The sequence below is a fragment of the Rhizophagus irregularis genome, chromosome 32, assembly GCF_026210795.1.
Source record: "Rhizophagus irregularis chromosome 32, complete sequence".
NCBI lineage: Eukaryota > Fungi > Glomeromycota > Glomeromycetes > Glomerales > Glomeraceae > Rhizophagus > Rhizophagus irregularis.
This window is the reverse complement of record NC_089460.1, coordinates 421,441-439,913: the sequence shown is the minus strand read 5'-3', so window position 1 is coordinate 439,913 and position 18,473 is coordinate 421,441. Positions and strand designations below refer to the sequence as shown.

Below are 18,473 nucleotides of genomic sequence, written 5' to 3'. Positions count from 1 at the left end.
GATCGGACCACTACTTTATACGATCACTAGATGGCTGGCTATTCGATTTTTCGCATTTTTATAAAAATCGGATTAAACTGAACCGAACCGCCAGTTTTTCAGTTTGGTTCTTACGGATTTCAGCTCCAATCCAAACCGTCTATAATCCAGACCAAACTGACCCATTCAGAGCTTTAAGCAAGCATTTGACAACTAATCATATTGTTCTCATTAATTATTATATAATTTATGTCTTTTAATTTATCTTTTAGTTGCTTCAGCCATTTCTGCTTATTAACTATCAGATAAAGCTCTAAATGGTTTAAATTGGTTCAGGTTGGGAAGTAACTCAGGATCAAACTGAAAAAATTAGTTTATTTCAGTTCAGTCCAGTTTATATTAAAAGGAGAGTCTGAGACCAAACTAGACCAGACCAGTTATTTTAGTCCAGTCCAATAGGATCTCGCTTACTTATAAAATAGGTCACCCCCAAGCTTAAGGTAAAAATTATATATAAAATTCTTTGCAGATCCTACTAGAAAAGGAAATTTTATGTTACATTATTATGATTTTTTTCTTTTTTAGCTAATTAACCAATAGAATTTAAGAAAAAATTAAGGTAAAAACTATTAGTAAAGGCCAATTTTCTACGGTGACCTTTATTATAAGTAAGCAAGGTTCTGGTCCAGTTCAGTTTAATCCTATAATAAAAAAATGTTATGAAAACATTTTTTTAATTATAATTCCTTTGAAAAAACATTTTCGCAACATTTTTTTGTTAAATTAAGAGGCGTGCTAGAAATCACATGATTATGCTTAATTAGAGACCTGACCCCCCTACTCATCATGTGATTGAATTCTAATTGGCTAAAAAAATACATACAGTATAACATATAATATATTATATTAATATATATATATTATATTATAATTAGTTTGCTATTTAATAATCCAATTTGCATAAACTTCTTTTTTGTTTTATAGCCCCATTTATGCTTTATAAAATAAAAAAAAATTTATTGAAATTGGACTGCTAGATGGTGAAATAATTGCAAAAAAACTTGCTAATAAATAAATTATCACATATTATATATATATTATAATACAATTATTTTACTATCCAATAATCCAATTTGCATAAACTTTTTTTTTGTTTTTGTAGACCTTTTTATGCTTTACAAAACAAAAAAAAATTTATTAAAATTGAACTGCTATATAATAAGTTAATTGCAAAAAAGCTTCTTAATAAATAAATTACTATATATTACATATATATTATAATACAATTATTTTACTATCCAATAATTCAATTTGCATAAACTTTTTTTTATTTTATAGCTCTCTTTATACTTTATAAAACAAAAATAAAATCATTAGAATTGGACTTTTAAATGGTGAGATAATTGCAAAAAAGCTTCTTAATAAACAAATTATATATTATTCACTATAAAAGATATACTATTACTATAAAAGGTATATTGTGACACCTGATTGCAGGACCTGACCACTAAATCACGTAATTTCTGGCACACCTCTAATTAAAAAAATATTGCACAAACATTTTTTTAATTAAATATACTTAGAAAAAACGTTTCACAATATTTTTTCTTTAAATTAATTAAAAAATGTTGCGTAAATGTTTTTTATAATAATATATTAAAAAAATGTTATGCAACATATTTTTATTTAATAATTAAATAATCGCAATGGTTTTAATATAAAACTATTGTGAAAATATTTACTCAGTCCAGTTCAGTCCCAACCTGTTAATTCAGTTCAGATTAGATTTATAATCTGAAACTGGACTGGACTGGACTGAATATTTTGGTCCAGGTTGAAGCATCAACAGGACCCCGAACAATATATATAAAGGTAGGTTTTGAGTTTGCTTAACCAACATATAAAAAATTTTCCTATGTGAGATTTATTATTGCTTATTTGATAACATAATTTTTAAATAGTCAGATATAATTATGCATAGCAGAGTATTAAATTATTAATAGTCAGATATATATTTGCGTAGCAGGATAGAATTTTTTAATATATATATATAATATAATATATATTTATTTTCACATTAAAAAAATCTAATAAAAATATATAAACAAAGTTATAAACATGTTTGTATAAAAAAAATTTACTATTTTTAATACAAAGAATAAGTTAATTGTATACGTAATATAGGGAACATTTTTAGACGTGATCGTGTAATGTGTTTTTGATAAAACAAATACGCGTCCGCATAACATTAAAATTATAAATCATATACGTATCTGTGTAACATTTAAAAAATATATATTTGAAATGTGAGCAACGGGTGAGTGGAAAGGGAAAAATAAGTGTTTTTCTGTTTTTTTATAATTTTACACTATAATTTTTGTAATAATCAATAAAAGTTATTTCATTTTTACTTAGAAAATTTTTTAAAAATATTTTTTTTGACAAATTTTACAGTAAATTTTAAAAATAAAAATTCCGCGTATTGGTGGCGTTACAAAAAACATGAATAAATCCATAAATATCTATTCAATCATGATAAAAATTTATATGTAAGTAGACTGTTAAACAACTTTACTTAAGAAGGTTTTGGATGTTTCCTTTAGCTAAAGTGCCTAAATTACGCTCCGAAATCACAGAACAGATATACGAAATATTAATAAGAAACATTTATAAGTTGTAATATTACAAAAAAATAATAATAGCTTTATCCATACATTATTTCAAAAATTTTTGTTTTTTTAATTTTTTTTATATACATATTTTATAAAAAAAATTATATATAAATATATATATGTCATAAAATAAGTTGCTTAGCAGTGTAAAAAATTTATGGGTTAGATAAAAGTTTGCTTAGCAGACATGAAAAATATTTGCTTATTGACCTTAGTAAATTTTGAATTTTTTATCTGACCTATATATATATTGTTTGGGGTCCTGCATCAACCCAGACTGGACCAATCTGAATTTTCAATCTGAATTTTCAATCTGAATTATCAGATTAGAACTAAACCAATTAGAGCTTTATTATCAGAATTGATAGTCCTGAATAAATTGTTATATCATCAATGTTAAAGGTTGCAACTCTGTTGAAGTGAATACTACTATAGGTGTTTTAGATCCTTCTGCCATTTCTTGAAACTTACTTCAGATTGCTTCTATTAGATATAGTAACTATCATATTTATTTTAAATTTATAATATAAAGCAATTAGTATTAATATAATAATGTTATATTTATTTTAAAATTTGACTTTTAAAGGGCAATTGACAAGTATTTTTTCATTTAATTTATATTAAAAAAAATTTTAAATCATTTGAAATGTAAAAAAGTAGATTTTTAACTTTTTAACCAGAGTAAATAGAGAAAAATAAATGCCAAAATCTGATTTTTGAATCACAAATAGTTTAAATTTCAAAAATTAAAATAATTGAATCACTAGTTGTTGAGAAATCAGCTTTTGAAAATCACAAAAATTTTGATTTTTATATGTAAATCATCAATTTTTTGCAATTTTTGCAATTTTCAAAAGCTGGTTTCTCAACAACTAGTAATTCAATTATTTCAATTTTTGAAATTTAAACTATTTGTGATTCAAAAAATCAGATTTTAGCATTTATTTTTCTTTATCTGCTCTGGTTAAAAAGTTGAAAATCCACTTTTTTACATTTCAAATGATTTAAAAATTTTTTTAATATAAATTAATTGAAAAAATACTTGTCAATTGACCTTTAAAAGTCAAGCTTTAAAATAAATATAACATTATTATATTAATACTAATTGCTTTATATTATAAATTTAAAATAAAAGTGATACAATAATTATAGCAGTCACTGTAGGTCTTATGGTTTCAACAGAACCTTGAATATTACTAAAAAACTTAGATTTGAATTTGTATAAACTTTATAATTAATTTCTGTTCCAAATGTATAAAGTTATATATAAATTTTAGCCTCAAATTTTGTTATCTTAGAATCCAGTGATTGGATTTTAATGATCTTTAACTTGTTAAATTCATTTCAACAAACATTTTGATATATAATTCATTTTTTTAAATGTAATATTGACTGAGATATTGCATTTTAAAATTTTAATTACACAGAATCTGAGTTGTTTTAGTAATGTTCAGAGTCCTGTCTCAGCAGTTCCCATTACAATTATGCTTAAAAGTTCATCTTTATGTTTTTTAAGCATATAGTGATAATGTGATTCTATTCGCTTAAAAATAATTTTTTGATTATCATTTAATGTTTGATAATCCATTAATACATTTTCTTTTTTGCTAATTTTAGGATTTCTACTTAAAACGTATCAATATTCACAAGGTCCATATATCGTTTCCTTGGATTGTTAATCCAGTCATAATTCTGATCTATGTCTTGCAAACCTAGATCAGAAAAATAATCGAAATTTGGTTTTAGATTCATCTTGACAAGAAACATCCAATTAGATTAATATTTATCTTGTTCATTATCATTTTCTTTAAATAATTCTTTTTCTTCATTTATTTTACTTTCTTTATCATCTATAGATAATCCAAGTAAATCAATTGGACCAGCATTGATCTCTTTAATATAATTATTGTACAAAGATGATCATACACATATCGGCAGATATGTTTCATCATCCAAATATGTTAAATTTTGTTATACGATGTATTATAAAAGTTAAAGATATGCAATATAGTGATCCAAAAAAAGTTTATACAATTTTAAAAAATGCAATTCAGCATGATTTTAATTTTGGCCAGAATTAACATAATTTCAGCTAGATTTAATATACCGTAACTGGTAATATGATAGTAATGATATTTAGTCAAACAAAAAAGAAAAAAAACTTTAACACCACAATCTATAAAATCTATAATTACAAAGACAATTTCACATTTAATAATTTGTTAAATAATAATTAATATCACTATAAATTAATAAAAAGGAAATTGTACGAAAGAAACTATATTTTAATCCAAAGAAAAAAAATTACACCACGATGTATATATGATTTTATAAAAAAAATTGAATCATAATTGCATAATTTTAACTGTAATATTAATGATATAATGCTGTATTAATTGCAAATGCAAGAAAGAATGAAAAATACAGTAAGAAAAGATGAAGGAAAATAAAGGAAAGAACAGATAAATGAAAAGGGATGAAGGGAAGCAATTGTAATCAAAGAAAAATGAAGAAGGAACAAAAAAAATAAAGAATAATGAAAAGGAATGAATGAAACAAAAAAAGAATGAAAATGAATAAGAAAACGAAAGGGAAATGAAAAGGAATGAAGAGAATGAAAAAAAATAAAAGAAACAATAATGGAATTAAAAGGAATGAAAGAAACAAATAGCGAATGAAAAAAAAACAAGGGGAATGAAAGAAAATGAAAGGAAGCAAAGAAAAAGTAAAAATCAATAAAGGAATAAAAAAAAGCAACAAAAGAAGCCAAAGATCAATGAAAGAAATCAAAGATCATTGAAAAGAAACCAAAGATCAATGAAGAAAACGAAAAAAACAATGAAAGAAACCAAGGATCAATTAAAGAAATGAAAAAAGGCAACGAAAGAAACTAAAGAGTAATAAGAAAAACAAAAAAAAACAACGAAAGAAATCAAAGATCAATAAAAGAAATGGAAAAAAGTAACAAAAAAAATCAAAGATAAATTAAAGAAATGAAAAAAAGCAATGAAAGAAACCAAAAATCAATGAAAAAGCAATAAAAGAAACCAAGGATCAATGAAATAAACCAAAAAAAAAGCAACGAAAGAAACTAAAGATCAATGAAATAAACTAAAAAAGCAATGAAAGAAACAATGACAAAAGGAACGAAAGATCAATGAAAGGAATAACAAAAGAAACCACAAAAGATCAATGAAAGAACCATGAGAAGAAATGAAAGGAACAATAAAAAAAGAAATAAAGAAACCACGAAAAAAGAGAAATAAAAGGAAAAAAATGAAAGAAAAGCCAGAACATCCACCCATAGAAAAAATAAAAAGAAAACGGTTAATATCATCTTAAAAGAAAATAAAACAACAAGAGAAAGAGACGTAAGAGACTTACTTGAATTTTCACTCAAATGGTACACATCTAAAAAAGACAAAAAGTTTAGTAAAAGAACAAGGGAAAGAATGAAAAGAAAACAAAAAAAAAAGAAATTAAAACTCACCTTGAATTTTCACCGAAATGGAATTAAAAACAGCCGTGCCTAAAAAAAAAGAACAAGTTAATAAGAGACAAAAAGAAAAGAAAATAAAAGCAAAAAAAAAACTTACCTGTTACAGTACTTAATCCTGAAGCTAAAGGTGACGCCATTAACTAAAAAAAAAGAAATAAAATAAACTGATCAGTGTAAGTATACAAATATCAAAATATTACGTAAATTATTTATATCACGTGATATGAGCGGTGAATTTATAATTTTTGAAAAAAATGATTTATTTTTCCTTCCGCGGTTCTCGCCAGCTTAAAAAAAAATAAAATCTGAAGTCTGAACAAAACTACTAGCGTTAATTATCTATAACATAAAAGGTAATATTGCTTACCATTTACGATAAGCTTATCTCATGAGTTGATATAAAAAAGGAATATGTTATTTTTAGATTAATATCACATGTACTTTATTTAGTTTTTGAACCAGTATAACCAGTATTATGATCTGATTATTTGGGTAAAACAGGTAAAAAAAAAATATAACACCTCTGGCAGTTTTTTTTTTAATTTTATTAAAAAAAAGGATTTACTAACGATTTATATTTTAAAAAACAATTTAGATAAAAATAATAATTATGATACGAGTGATTTAACCTGATGATAAATTTAAACATTTTGATTAACGTGTTTACTACATCATCATCAGCGATAATGTTTATTAATTTGTTTATTAGATAATCTATTTTTTTTCGTCTTTCGATATTTTCTTTAGTCTGCAATTTTCTTTACCTTTTACAATTTTTCTAATTTTTCTTTACATCTTATTTTTACTAATTTCATTTCATTCTTTTTGGGCCTTTTGGTTCTTCTTTGCAATTAACAGTTAAGGTATGTATATTATATGTATATTATAATTCTTTTGTTTTTATTTTTCTTGTTTAATAATTACATTATTTCGCTTTTTACTATCTTCATTTCATTTTATTATTATGGGTTTTGCTTCTTGTCATTTTTTGTTCTTTATTGTTCCTTTCTTTTATTCATTTTTGTTCTTCTTTATTCATTTTTCATTTTTTTTTATCTGTCTTATTATTATCTTTGTTCATTCCTTACTATTGTCTTTCGTTCATTCTTCATATCATCTTCTTTCATCCGTCTCTATTGTTATTTTCCATCCGTCTCTATCATCATCTTCCGTCTGCCTTGATCATTATCTTCTGTCCGCTTCAATCATCATCTTCTGTCCGTCTCTATCATCTTCTGCCTGCATCTTCCATCTGTTTCTATTGTCACCTTCTGTTAGTACTCTGAAATGAGTCAAGTTGACTTGCGAGTTGATCAAGTTGAGTTGAATTGAGTCGAGTTGAAAATTACAATCAAATTAAATCGATTCGAGTCAAGTTAATAATTTAATAAAATCAAGCCAAGTTAAGTTAAGCTGAATTAAACATAATTCTGGCCAAATTTATGGAATTTACTTTTTGGAAATTATGTTACATAAAATCCAAGACGAAAAATTTTTGAAAATTACAAAAATGGAATTTTGTGGAATGGCTACCACCAAAAAAAGGGGTCGTCTAAAGCCGTGTTCGATCACGTGACTTGTAAAAATTTATTTTTACAAATAAAACTTTTTCGCCAATACGTTAAACTTTCAAGTTACATATAATATGTGTATTTTAGCCTGCTGTGCAAGTTTACTTAGTGCACAATATGGGGTTTTGAACACCGTTTTTGACTTATTTGAATTTTTTCATTTTTGTCATCCATTTTTGGATATGATCGGCAAAGATTATTCATTCATATGTAAAGTCAAAAACAGTGTTTAAAACCAGTTTTTTTTCACTAAGTAAACTTGTAAAGCAGGCCAAAATACACTTATTCTATAACTTTCATACTTACATTAATCTTAGTTCATAAAAAAATGGCTTATTCATAAAATTAAATGTCATGTTGATCAACACGCTTGACAACCTCTAAACAAGGAGGTCGTCTAAAGCCGTGTTCAATCACGTGATTTGTGCCAATACATAAAACTTTTCAGTTACATATAGTATGTGTATTTTAGCCTGCTGTGCAAGTTTACTTAGTGCGTAACATGGGGTTTTGAACACCGTTTTTGACTTATTTGAATTTTTCATTTTTGTCATCCATTTTTGGATATGATCGGCAAAGATTATTCATTCATATATAAAGTCAAAAACAGTGTTTAAACCCAGCTTTTTTTAACTAAGTAAACTTGTAAAGCAGGCTAAAATACACTTATTCTATAACTTTCATACTTACATTAATCTTAGTTTATAAAAAAATGGCTTATTCATAAAATGTCAAGTCACATGCACACTAGTCAAAAACCAGGCAAACGTGACATAGTAGCCTTTATCTTTATTGAATTAATTCGAACTAGTCAAAAACCAGGCAAACGTGGCATAGTAGCCTTTATCTTTATTAAATTTATTCGAACTTTGACAATTTACAAAAATAAAAAGAAAAATATAAAAATAAAACTAACTAAAAACAAAGCTATATAGTCTCCTAAGAAAAAATAAAGTAAAAAATTAATCTAAAAAAAGAAAAATCGCATTACACTAAATTTCCCCAGATCTTCCCCCTTGATATATTCCAACCAAAGTAGAAGCAACTATGCTAACAAAATAACGAATAGCGCGCCTACTATAAAAATCGACACTCCATCCTGCAAAAGCTGTTATTAAGTAGCACCGTTAGACGACCCATAAAACCCGAAAAGTGATTAAACCAAGGCAAACCATATTTCATCGAGTTCTTCAACCAATCGGTTCCAGAGTCACGTGAATCGTGTAGGGTCGGAGGTGGTAAAGATGAGTAAGGTATGTACGTCGACAATGGCAGATTGGATGGCTTCGGAGTAGTTTTCAACTTATAGGTAATGTTCATCGCGTTTTCCTATCTACTTTTCTCATAAGAACGCGGATTCCAGATTCGTCTTCTGAATTTCTGGACAAAATTGTTATGAATAGCAGCGATAACTTTAATCGCAGAAGTTCTTGGAATGGATAAATCAACAAATAAGTCAATGAAGAGTTTGGGTAAGCAACCACGGATAAGGGCGAAGGAGGACCAATTTGTAGAAGAAAAGGACCAGCATGAAAGAGAAGTAAGTTTAGCTATAAAGGGAGTAGGATCAGTATCAACCAAATTACTCGCTTCCAGAAGTTTGGAAATCAAATGATTTTGATAAGATTGGAGAATTTGCTGCATAGGCAGACGTCATCTTTTGCACATAAAAAGGTGCATCAGGTCTTCCATGCGGTCGATACAAGAACGGCAAGTTAATTCGTCCATGTATAAGTCTGGTCGGGTCCGTTTAAGCTTTTCCAGTGTAGGCAAATCATCCAAGAAAAGTTTGAATTTAAAGGTTAGGTGTCTTGAAGCGTGCTCAGGAGTAAAGGATGCATCATGAGAGGGCTTAAAATTTAAAGTGAACCAAGTAAGTTCCCAGTCAACAATATAATCTATATTAGTTGATAATAAAGAAATAAAGTGAAATCGCGTTAAGTTTAACAAATCGCGCATTAACTGCGTTTGATAATATTGTTTTAAAAAGTGTCGCGGATTAAATTCACAAACAACATCATTGTCATAAATTAAGACAAAATCATGGGCAGAGGCCAGGTCCATTCCAGAGATCAAAATACTGGATGACGCGGTATGAGCAGTATTGGCCAAGGAGTCAGCAAAATCGTTTAAGTAATTGCCAGAATGAGCTTTAACTTTGACGGGAAGGACAGTCAAATTTTTTGAGAGGATGGTTCGCTCGATAATAGCCCAAAGTTCAAAGTTTGTAGTTTTATAGTACAAACGACTATTTGAGTAGATAGAGGAAAAACAACTTCGAAGACCATCAATGGCAGTTTGCGAGTCAGTATAAATAGTAACTTCAGAGTTGCGTGGAGAAATAGTTAAAACTGCATAAATAGCAGCAGCCTCAGTTCGAGAAGAAGAGGGATTATCTCGTATGAGGCCGTGAGCATAAGTGGCGATAGAGTTAGGAAAACCTGCATCAGGGACTATTTGCATCCAAGACTAACCCATAGAGACATCGGGAGTGCCTAAATTAATAAGAGACCCATCAGTGAAAAAGGTGTAGCGCGAATCCGAGGAAACGACTAGCGGGGAATTTGCAAAGACAGCAGCAGCCGAGGATTCAATAGTGACAGGAGTATTAGGGACTATAGTGGTATCTGCAGAAGAAGAATCAGAATCAAAATCCAATCTACTATAATAAAGACGGACCCCATCTTCTATATCAGCCCAGGTAAAAGGTGAAGTCACTTCAGAGGTAGTACGTCTAATTCGTTCATTGGTAGTGGGCAAAATAAGCGAATGTTGTAAAGAGACCGTAGGCGTACAAAGGGTTAAATCAGCATTCCGTTTTTTGGAAGGAGGCAAAGGAGTATGAGCAGCGCAACCAGGGCAAGGAGAAAGTCTAATAAGATCACCAGACGAAGATTCACAATCAGGAGAAATCCAGTGAACAATAGAACAAGTACCACGACTTGCTTGGACTAAAAGTTGTTTGCCAAAAATGGGAGAACCATAATCGTCCAACGTGACAATCCAATTTTTTGTAGTAGAAGGAGAAGATAAACAAGGAGTCAAATCATAAAAGGAAGAGTCAATCGTAGGCGTAAAATTAAACTGATCCATCAAACGATTATTGGAGTCGGGAATAGTGGTAGCATGTTGAATATCTTTGTACCAATAAGGGATACGGCCAGGGCCACGTCGTCCAACCAAATTGTCATAGTAAGCCTTCCAGGAAATTAAATGAGTTCCTTGGGGAGTAACAAACTGAGATAAATAAAACAGTTGTCGTTTACGCAGGATGGGAAAATAGGCTTTAAAGGCTTTGACTTTGGCGTGCATTCAAATAAAGGAACGCATCCATCTATCAAGGACAAATCTGGAAGCTTCGATAATTGAGTGTGAAGCAACCGAAAAGGAGTAGAAGACAAGAGAGCAATAGTGCATGCGATATAATCTTTCTTGAAAGAAAATAGAGAAGACCATATAGACCAATCTTTAATTAAAAGGGGAGAGATAGGAATTAAAAAATTATATTGAATTAAACTCAATCTATAAATAAAAAGAGATTGAATAAAAAAAGAAGAAGAATTAGCCATTAAAAATAAATTAGTAATATGACATTGTCGTTGATGAGCAAACAAATTAATCAAGCCCAAGGCATGAGACAAAAATAAAATGGAATTAGGTAAAGAACGAGAAAAGTTTGCTTTATGCTTTACAACAGATCGTATACTTCTCGTTATTAGGTGACAATCAGATTCAGATAAGTGAGTAACTTGCATCCGGTATTCAAGTTTCGGTATAAGGACGGCATTATGTAAATACACAACTTGTTTGGAAGAGAGCTTTGCAGGGCGAATAGTCGCTGCGAATAAGCAGCATTCACGTTTGAGTTGCTTTTTGACAAAATCCCGGGAACTTTTAATGTTGAACCAGACACCTAAAAAACGAAAAGAAGTTGTCATGGAAATTGGGGTAATAACAATGGAAGGAACACTATTTAAAGAGGATAAATCCAAATTAAAAGTAATAGGGGATATAACAGAATTCGAAGTCAAGGCAACGAATTAGTAATTAACACATATTTGTTATGATTGGCGGAAGTGTTATTGATCTGATAAAATTCTTCAGTAATGGATAACATAAATTCCATGCCAGCTTTTGACGAGGAAATAAGAGTAGAGTCATCCATAAATACTAAATTATTAATCTTTAAATCAAGAGAAGGACTTGGAGAATCAATTAAAGACGGTGTAGAAAGAACATAAGGGTCCATCATCTCATTCTTCAGAATAGTAAGTAAGGGATCAATATAAATGACCCATAAAAGAGGAGAAATAACTTCGCCTTGGTCAATGCCAATGCGAACCCTATAGGCAGGCGTAGATCCATGAGCAGTGAAAACGCGATTAGTGCGTTTCATAAAAAGTGAAAGGATGAACTTAACAGCAGAAGCTGGAAGACGTATACGTTCTAAGGCGAAACGTAACATCGTTAGATCAACTCACTGGTCGAATGACAACATATCAGAGAAAATTCAGGTACCCGATTCTTCACTAATTCTTCACAGATATATATATTATACAATCCCGATACTTATTCCCGATTGAGTCGGTTCTTGTTGCATTTCTGGATACAACCGGGCATAAATACTTCATAAGTATTGGATTTCTATTGGTGAAGAATCGGGTTTCTGTTATTTTACAAATAAACGCCCAATATTTACCAAATTAATAACTGAATCTTTTGAAGTTTTAATAAACTATAAGGTGCAAATCGGATAAATATTATGTTAATATCGGATTTCTGATATTTTACTTATATTTATATAATATTTAAGTATTTATTTGGGTTATCATAAAGTATCGTTAAACGATACAATACACGCCGGGCAGTAATTGAAATCACGATATTTCAAATTGTTTTAATCAATTTATTACTATTCGTTGCAATATATTATATAGCAATATACTAATCAATTTTACAGTAATACATTTGCTTGCTATATTTAATCGTTGTTATATAGAAATAAACTACAAATCATTCTTGCGTAATAAAAATATAAACTACAAATTATTATTAATATACGTGCTCTTTTAAATCTAACATTGCATTAATGCATTAATTAAACCTGTTCATCAAGTTCGTTAGGTTCATCATTAATATTATCGATATTATCGATCTCATCTTGTGGTTGTACGTCGGATCCGTACGACTGTGATATCGACCAATCAGGGGCACCTTCAGGCGGTTTTGACTCGTCGATCCACGTTTTATCATCATACCAACGATGTCGTGAAAGTTTTACATGACTTATTTTCTCACCAACTCGGTCAGCCAAGCGAAGTAATTTACGTCCCTATAAAAATGAAAAAGAGATAATAAGCAAATGTATACAATAACTATACAATTGTTTTATTTGATACTTACACGACGTGACCTCCAGGGCTTGTCATAAACATGAAGAACATGTTTATCCGTTTCAATTTTATTCTTAGGACGAACATGATCTTCGATTTCTTTTTTAAGGTGAGCTCTTCATCAGTTTCAGAAACTTCATCACTGTGGAATCCTCCTTCATTAAATATGGTTTCACAGTCTTCCTTGAATTCTTCCCAAGATAATGATGACGGTTGAAATTCTTTAAGCGAGGCATCATTAATATTGAACATATGCTCGATGCCTTTCTGACGTCGCTCTTTTTTCTATTGCAATCAGATATTAGTGATTAGGATAGAAAGGAACAAGATCAAGGATTTTAATTTCATATTTCGGATGTCTTCAGTACTTACATCTTTTCTTCGAGAATTCGTTCCTTTTCTCTTCTTTTCAAATCTAGTCTTATCCGGATCAAGGCTAACCATCCAGCTTTCTCTACGATGGCGGTGTAGATTCTGTAAGACCCATTTCAATTCTATATCTTTGTATTGAAACCTTCCGGTCAAGACTCTAGCGATCTCCTTCATGATGTGTTTTGAAACGTGTGGTGCAATTTCTACCCATTTTTTGGTATGATCCAATTGCAATGAATCATCGAGACCGCTAAGTATCTGCACGACCTCATCCTTAATTTTATAAAAAAATATCGATTAAAAAATTTTGCTGAATAACCAATAGTTACTTGATACTCACATGGAACAACTTATATTGATCTTCGTCCATATCTTCAAGCAAAACCCGAGCACGTCGACGATATCCAGTTTCTGGTTCTGGCGTGAGTGATGTATTTTGTCTACTCCTTGGAACTGGTGTTGTCGAGGGGTTGATGGCCATTCAGCTTGTAGGTCGTTCCTTGTTTGAGATTTCTTGAGGGTCCGAACTTCTTCCGTAAGTGCAGTGATAGCTCTGCTTAGGGCTTCGATATCTGTAAATTGAAATCATGACATTATATTCAAAATATGTAAAATAAAAAACATAATTATTATATTATAACCATACCATCATTCCTATTATATCTTGTAGTTGAACACCCTCCTTGTTGACTTGGTGAACGACTATCTGAATAATTAGTCCTATTATGTCTTGTAGTCGAACGTCCTCTTTGTTGACTTGGTGAACGACTATCTGAATAATTAGAATAAGAAGAACGTCTAGACTTGTTCCTTCTTGAACGATAACGGTGACGACGATGTGGTGACATTGAGTTTGTTTGATGATGGTTGTAAGAGGTTAAATTTGTTGTAGATAAGCGTCTTAAGCTTATTTTCTTAATTTTGAAAGGTCTTCTTCCACGCATTTTTACCAAAATTTGTTAAAGGATAAAAAAAAAAACAATACAATAAGGTAAAAGACGTTCTTTTATACCTTTATTTATTTCCACAATTAAAATATTATGATTATTAATAATATTTTTTTTTCCTATAATTAGATTAAATGTAATGATTACGATTTTTTTTTAATGATTTAGATCAAAGTATAATGATATGGCAGAGAAAAAAAAAATCAGTTCGTGGGAAGAAAGGGGTCTTTATATATATTTTTTTTTTGTCGTATGAGGACCGATAGGTCTGTCGAAAGTAACGAAATAGTCTATTAAATAAGCTTTTTTTGATTGAATTTTTTTTTCCTTTTTTTTCATGCCGATAAGTCTATTGAAAATAACGAAATAGTCTATTGAAGTATAAGCTTTTTTTTGATTCAAATAAAGGAACTTATATTGATTTAAATACAATAAATACAATAAATTGATAGTAACCTAATATGGTCAACAATGTCAATTATCAATCATACTAATATATCCGTTCATCGAAGAACCGGAAATTCATTTTTAATAAAATTTTTTTATATTATTATTTACAATGACGAGAAAATACCGAAGAACAAAAGCTGTCTTTGTAAAGAAATCCTATAATTTTAAACAGAAAACATCAAATAAAGTTCCGTGTCATTGCAATAAATGTAAAGGTAACATGGTTGATCCACGTACAAAAAATAGTCATAGTTTAAAAAGGGATATTAGACCAAGAGGAGTTATTGAAGAAATTATAGATTTAAATCAAGTTTCATCTGATGACCTAAACCAAGATGCATCGGTAGACCTCTTGAATGATCCAATGGAAATAGAATCACATAATTCAGATGATGGTCATCATGAACCTATTGTTGATGAGGAAAATTATTCGTTTCTTCCCAAAAAATCGAAATCATCAAAAGCCAAATCGAAAGATAAACGAAAACATATCGGTAGTGGAAATTCCAAGAATGTATCATACCCTATTGTTGTTATTGAACAAAGTATTTCAGATGATGATACTAGTGATGCTGATGATGAAGAAAACGATCAAGTTGATAATGACTTTGATCCTATCGAAGAAATACCAAATGAATCTTCATCCGGCTGGTTTGACGCACGGAAAATACATACGGTGATGATCCAGAAGCCTCCTTCATTGATTTTACTGAAGACTTTCATTGGATTGTTTTATGGATCTTATTATATCGAGAGATATAAGTTATCCGATGTCACTACCGATTCTTTAGTCAAATTTTTTAGATATCTTTTGGTTTTCTTTTGGATGCAAATACGCATTACAATTCTTTTCCTACATCTTTGTATATGGCACGTAAAAAACTTGGCGTCTGTGCTCATATTGTCAAATTCGCATCGTGTGAAAAGTGTTGCAAATTGTATAATGTAACAGAAGTATCAACTAACGACACTTCCAAGTTCCAGCCAACAATTCATTGTACCATGTAGATTTTCCGGATCGTCCGATGGCAAATCGAAAGAAAAAAGTGCAATGCTACACTTGCTAAGAAAGTTCCGGTTACTAACGGAACAATCTATCGACCTTCTTTAACGTTCCCTACTGTTAGTTTAAAACACCAATTACAATTAATGTATAATCGAAAAGGATTTGAGAAATTATGTAGAAAATGGGCGGACCGTAACGATTCTCAATTTTTGAATGATATTTATGACGGAAAGATCTGGAAAACCTTTCAGGATCATCGTCAAAATATACCATTTTTCCGGAAAGATGTCTCAGACCGCCACTTAGGCATCATGTTAAATATCGACTGGTTCCAACCATTCGATAATTCAACTTATAGTATAGGAGCTCTATATGGTGTAATATGTAACCTGCCTCGAAATGAAAGATTCAAGCCATCAAATATTTTGACAATGGCTTTAATTCCGGGAGCCAAATGAGCCTAGTTTACATCAACTAAACCATTATATAGCTCCCATCATCGATCAATTAATCGAGTTATGGAATGGGATTGAACTATCGAAAACATACGAAAAGCTTCTACCGGAAAATCTATTCGAGCCGCAGTAATATGCTGCTCATGTGATATTCCAGCCGCGAGAAAACTCTGCGGTCATATCTCTCGCGATGGCTTGTCATAGATGCTTAAAAAAGGCTCAATATGATGATCGAAATCAACCGAATTTTGGCGGATTTGATGATATTGATGAATGGTTTGTCGAAAGAGATATCAACCAGGTTCGAAGGGATGCGCGAGAATGGTTGAATTGCAATACTAAAGATGTTAGAAATAGTCGCGTCCATAATACTTTAGTACGGTGGTCAGAAATGTATCGACTTCCGTACTTTGATTCAATGCGATTTCTCACAGTGGATCCAATGCAGTTGTTTGTTCTTGGGTATTGCTAAGTGGATCGTGCCAGACTGTGGATCGAGGAGGGCCGATTGACACAAAAAGATTTAGAAACAATGCAAAAAAGGGCAAATGCAATAAAAGTTCCAGCAGATATCGGTAGAATTCCCTACAAAATTGCTACAGGTGAAGGCTTTTCAAGGTTCGCCGCTGATCAATGGAAGACTTTTATCTTAATTTATGCCACTTCCATAACATGGGATCTGCGAAGAATCGGATAAATTGATACTCGCCAATTTTGTCCGTGCATGCAATATTCTTGTATGCAGATCTATAACAACGAATGGGTTAGAAGAAGCTCATAAAAATCTTCTAGAAAGTGGCAAAGCTCATTGAAGAAAATTACGGCGCAGAAAAAATTACGCCGAATTTACATTTATGCTTACATATTTGCCGTTGTGCGTTAGACTATGGACCATTATACGCGTTCTGGTGTTTCAGTTACGAACGCATGAACGGTCTATTAGGTAATTCCAGATTTCCGAACTTATCAATATAATTAAATCAATTTATTAAATAGTCTATATTTATAGGATCGTATCATGCAGTAATAGAAGAATCGAACCGAATTATTAAAAACCATTCAATTCAACTCTATAACGATCAGTTTTCTTCGTACGCCCAAGACCATCAACATTTATCGACTTGTATCACACTAATTACACCGAAAGAAACTACCGGCAGTCTTGTAATTCATGATGAAATTAATGGAATAGATTACCGGGAATTTTTATCAATGTCTAGAAACGTGGAAGAAATGGCCGGAACGAGGTTCGGAACCTTTTCCGGGTACTTTTCTTAATCCTAAAAGGATAGACACCAACCTTTCAAAAGAAGTATTAGATTTGTTGGTTGAATATTACCGCAATGCCTATGGAAAAGATTTCGCAGCGCTATCAGATATCCATGCTGCTACCTGCTATACCAGTATTACCAAAAGTGAACGGACATGACGATAAAAATTGGATCCGAAGTTTTTGGGTCAATGTATTCTAAAAGGCACGTCACATCGGCCAAAATATTATCCCAATTTCTCCATGATAATACTAAAGATACTTATCCCGGTATTGTTCAATTTTATTTTGAACATATTATACATTTTCCGGAAGGTTCTGTAAATCATTCCCTAGCATTTGTAAAGTGGTACCTTCCGGCAGAAAATCACAAGACTAGATTTCATTGCACAATTAATGGCGATGAAAATTTGTGCAATATAGAACTATGGAAAAAAGAATTTTATGATCTTAGCAGGGATTGTATTATCCCTGTACATAGTATACTTGGGTCGGTTTGTTGAAGGTTCTTTTTCAATAGGACGAAAAGAAACCGGAAATATGTGTCAGTAATACCGATCAATAGAAAGTTTCATATTTAAAATTTATAATAATACTGTAATATCAATCATGTTTTATATTATGAATATTATAAATATACAAATAAATAAATATATAATAATTATTATTAAACCTTTAAATTTCTCACCGTCTAATATCAATGTTCTATCAGTATTATTATCGGACATGTGATGTTTTACCGATGCTTATTTATAAATTAATGACAGATCATGACAGATCGGGTGTTTATTTATTAGTCATCGGGAAATCCGGAAGGTAATCAATTTGTTACTTATTATCAGCTGATCAAATTTGATAT

At 30.3% G+C, this 18,473-nt stretch overlaps 3 protein-coding genes across 3 annotated transcripts; 1 reads left to right on the top strand and 2 right to left on the bottom strand.

Moving 5' to 3' along the window:
- Window positions 1–12,819: 12,819 nt before the first annotated feature.
- On the bottom strand, window positions 12,820–13,967 carry OCT59_022887 (uncharacterized protein; the record flags this gene model as incomplete). The annotated part of the gene is made up of 4 exons (XM_066150422.1): window positions 12,820–13,053; window positions 13,130–13,399; window positions 13,487–13,759; window positions 13,827–13,967. 4 exons carry the CDS (start codon window positions 13,965–13,967, stop codon window positions 12,820–12,822), a joined length of 918 nt encoding a protein of 305 aa, XP_066006459.1.
- A 148-nt stretch (window positions 13,968–14,115) lies between these two features.
- OCT59_022886 (uncharacterized protein) lies at window positions 14,116–14,430 on the bottom strand (the record flags this gene model as incomplete). Its single annotated transcript, XM_066150421.1, has 1 exon — window positions 14,116–14,430. One exon carries the CDS (start codon window positions 14,428–14,430, stop codon window positions 14,116–14,118), a length of 315 nt encoding a protein of 104 aa, XP_066006458.1.
- Window positions 14,431–14,992: 562 nt separating this feature from the next.
- On the top strand, window positions 14,993–15,832 carry OCT59_022885 (uncharacterized protein; the record flags this gene model as incomplete). The annotated part of the gene is made up of 1 exon (XM_066150420.1): window positions 14,993–15,832. The coding sequence occupies one exon, from the start codon at window positions 14,993–14,995 to the stop codon at window positions 15,830–15,832; it is 840 nt and encodes a 279-aa protein (XP_066006457.1).
- Window positions 15,833–18,473: the final 2,641 nt, after the last annotated feature.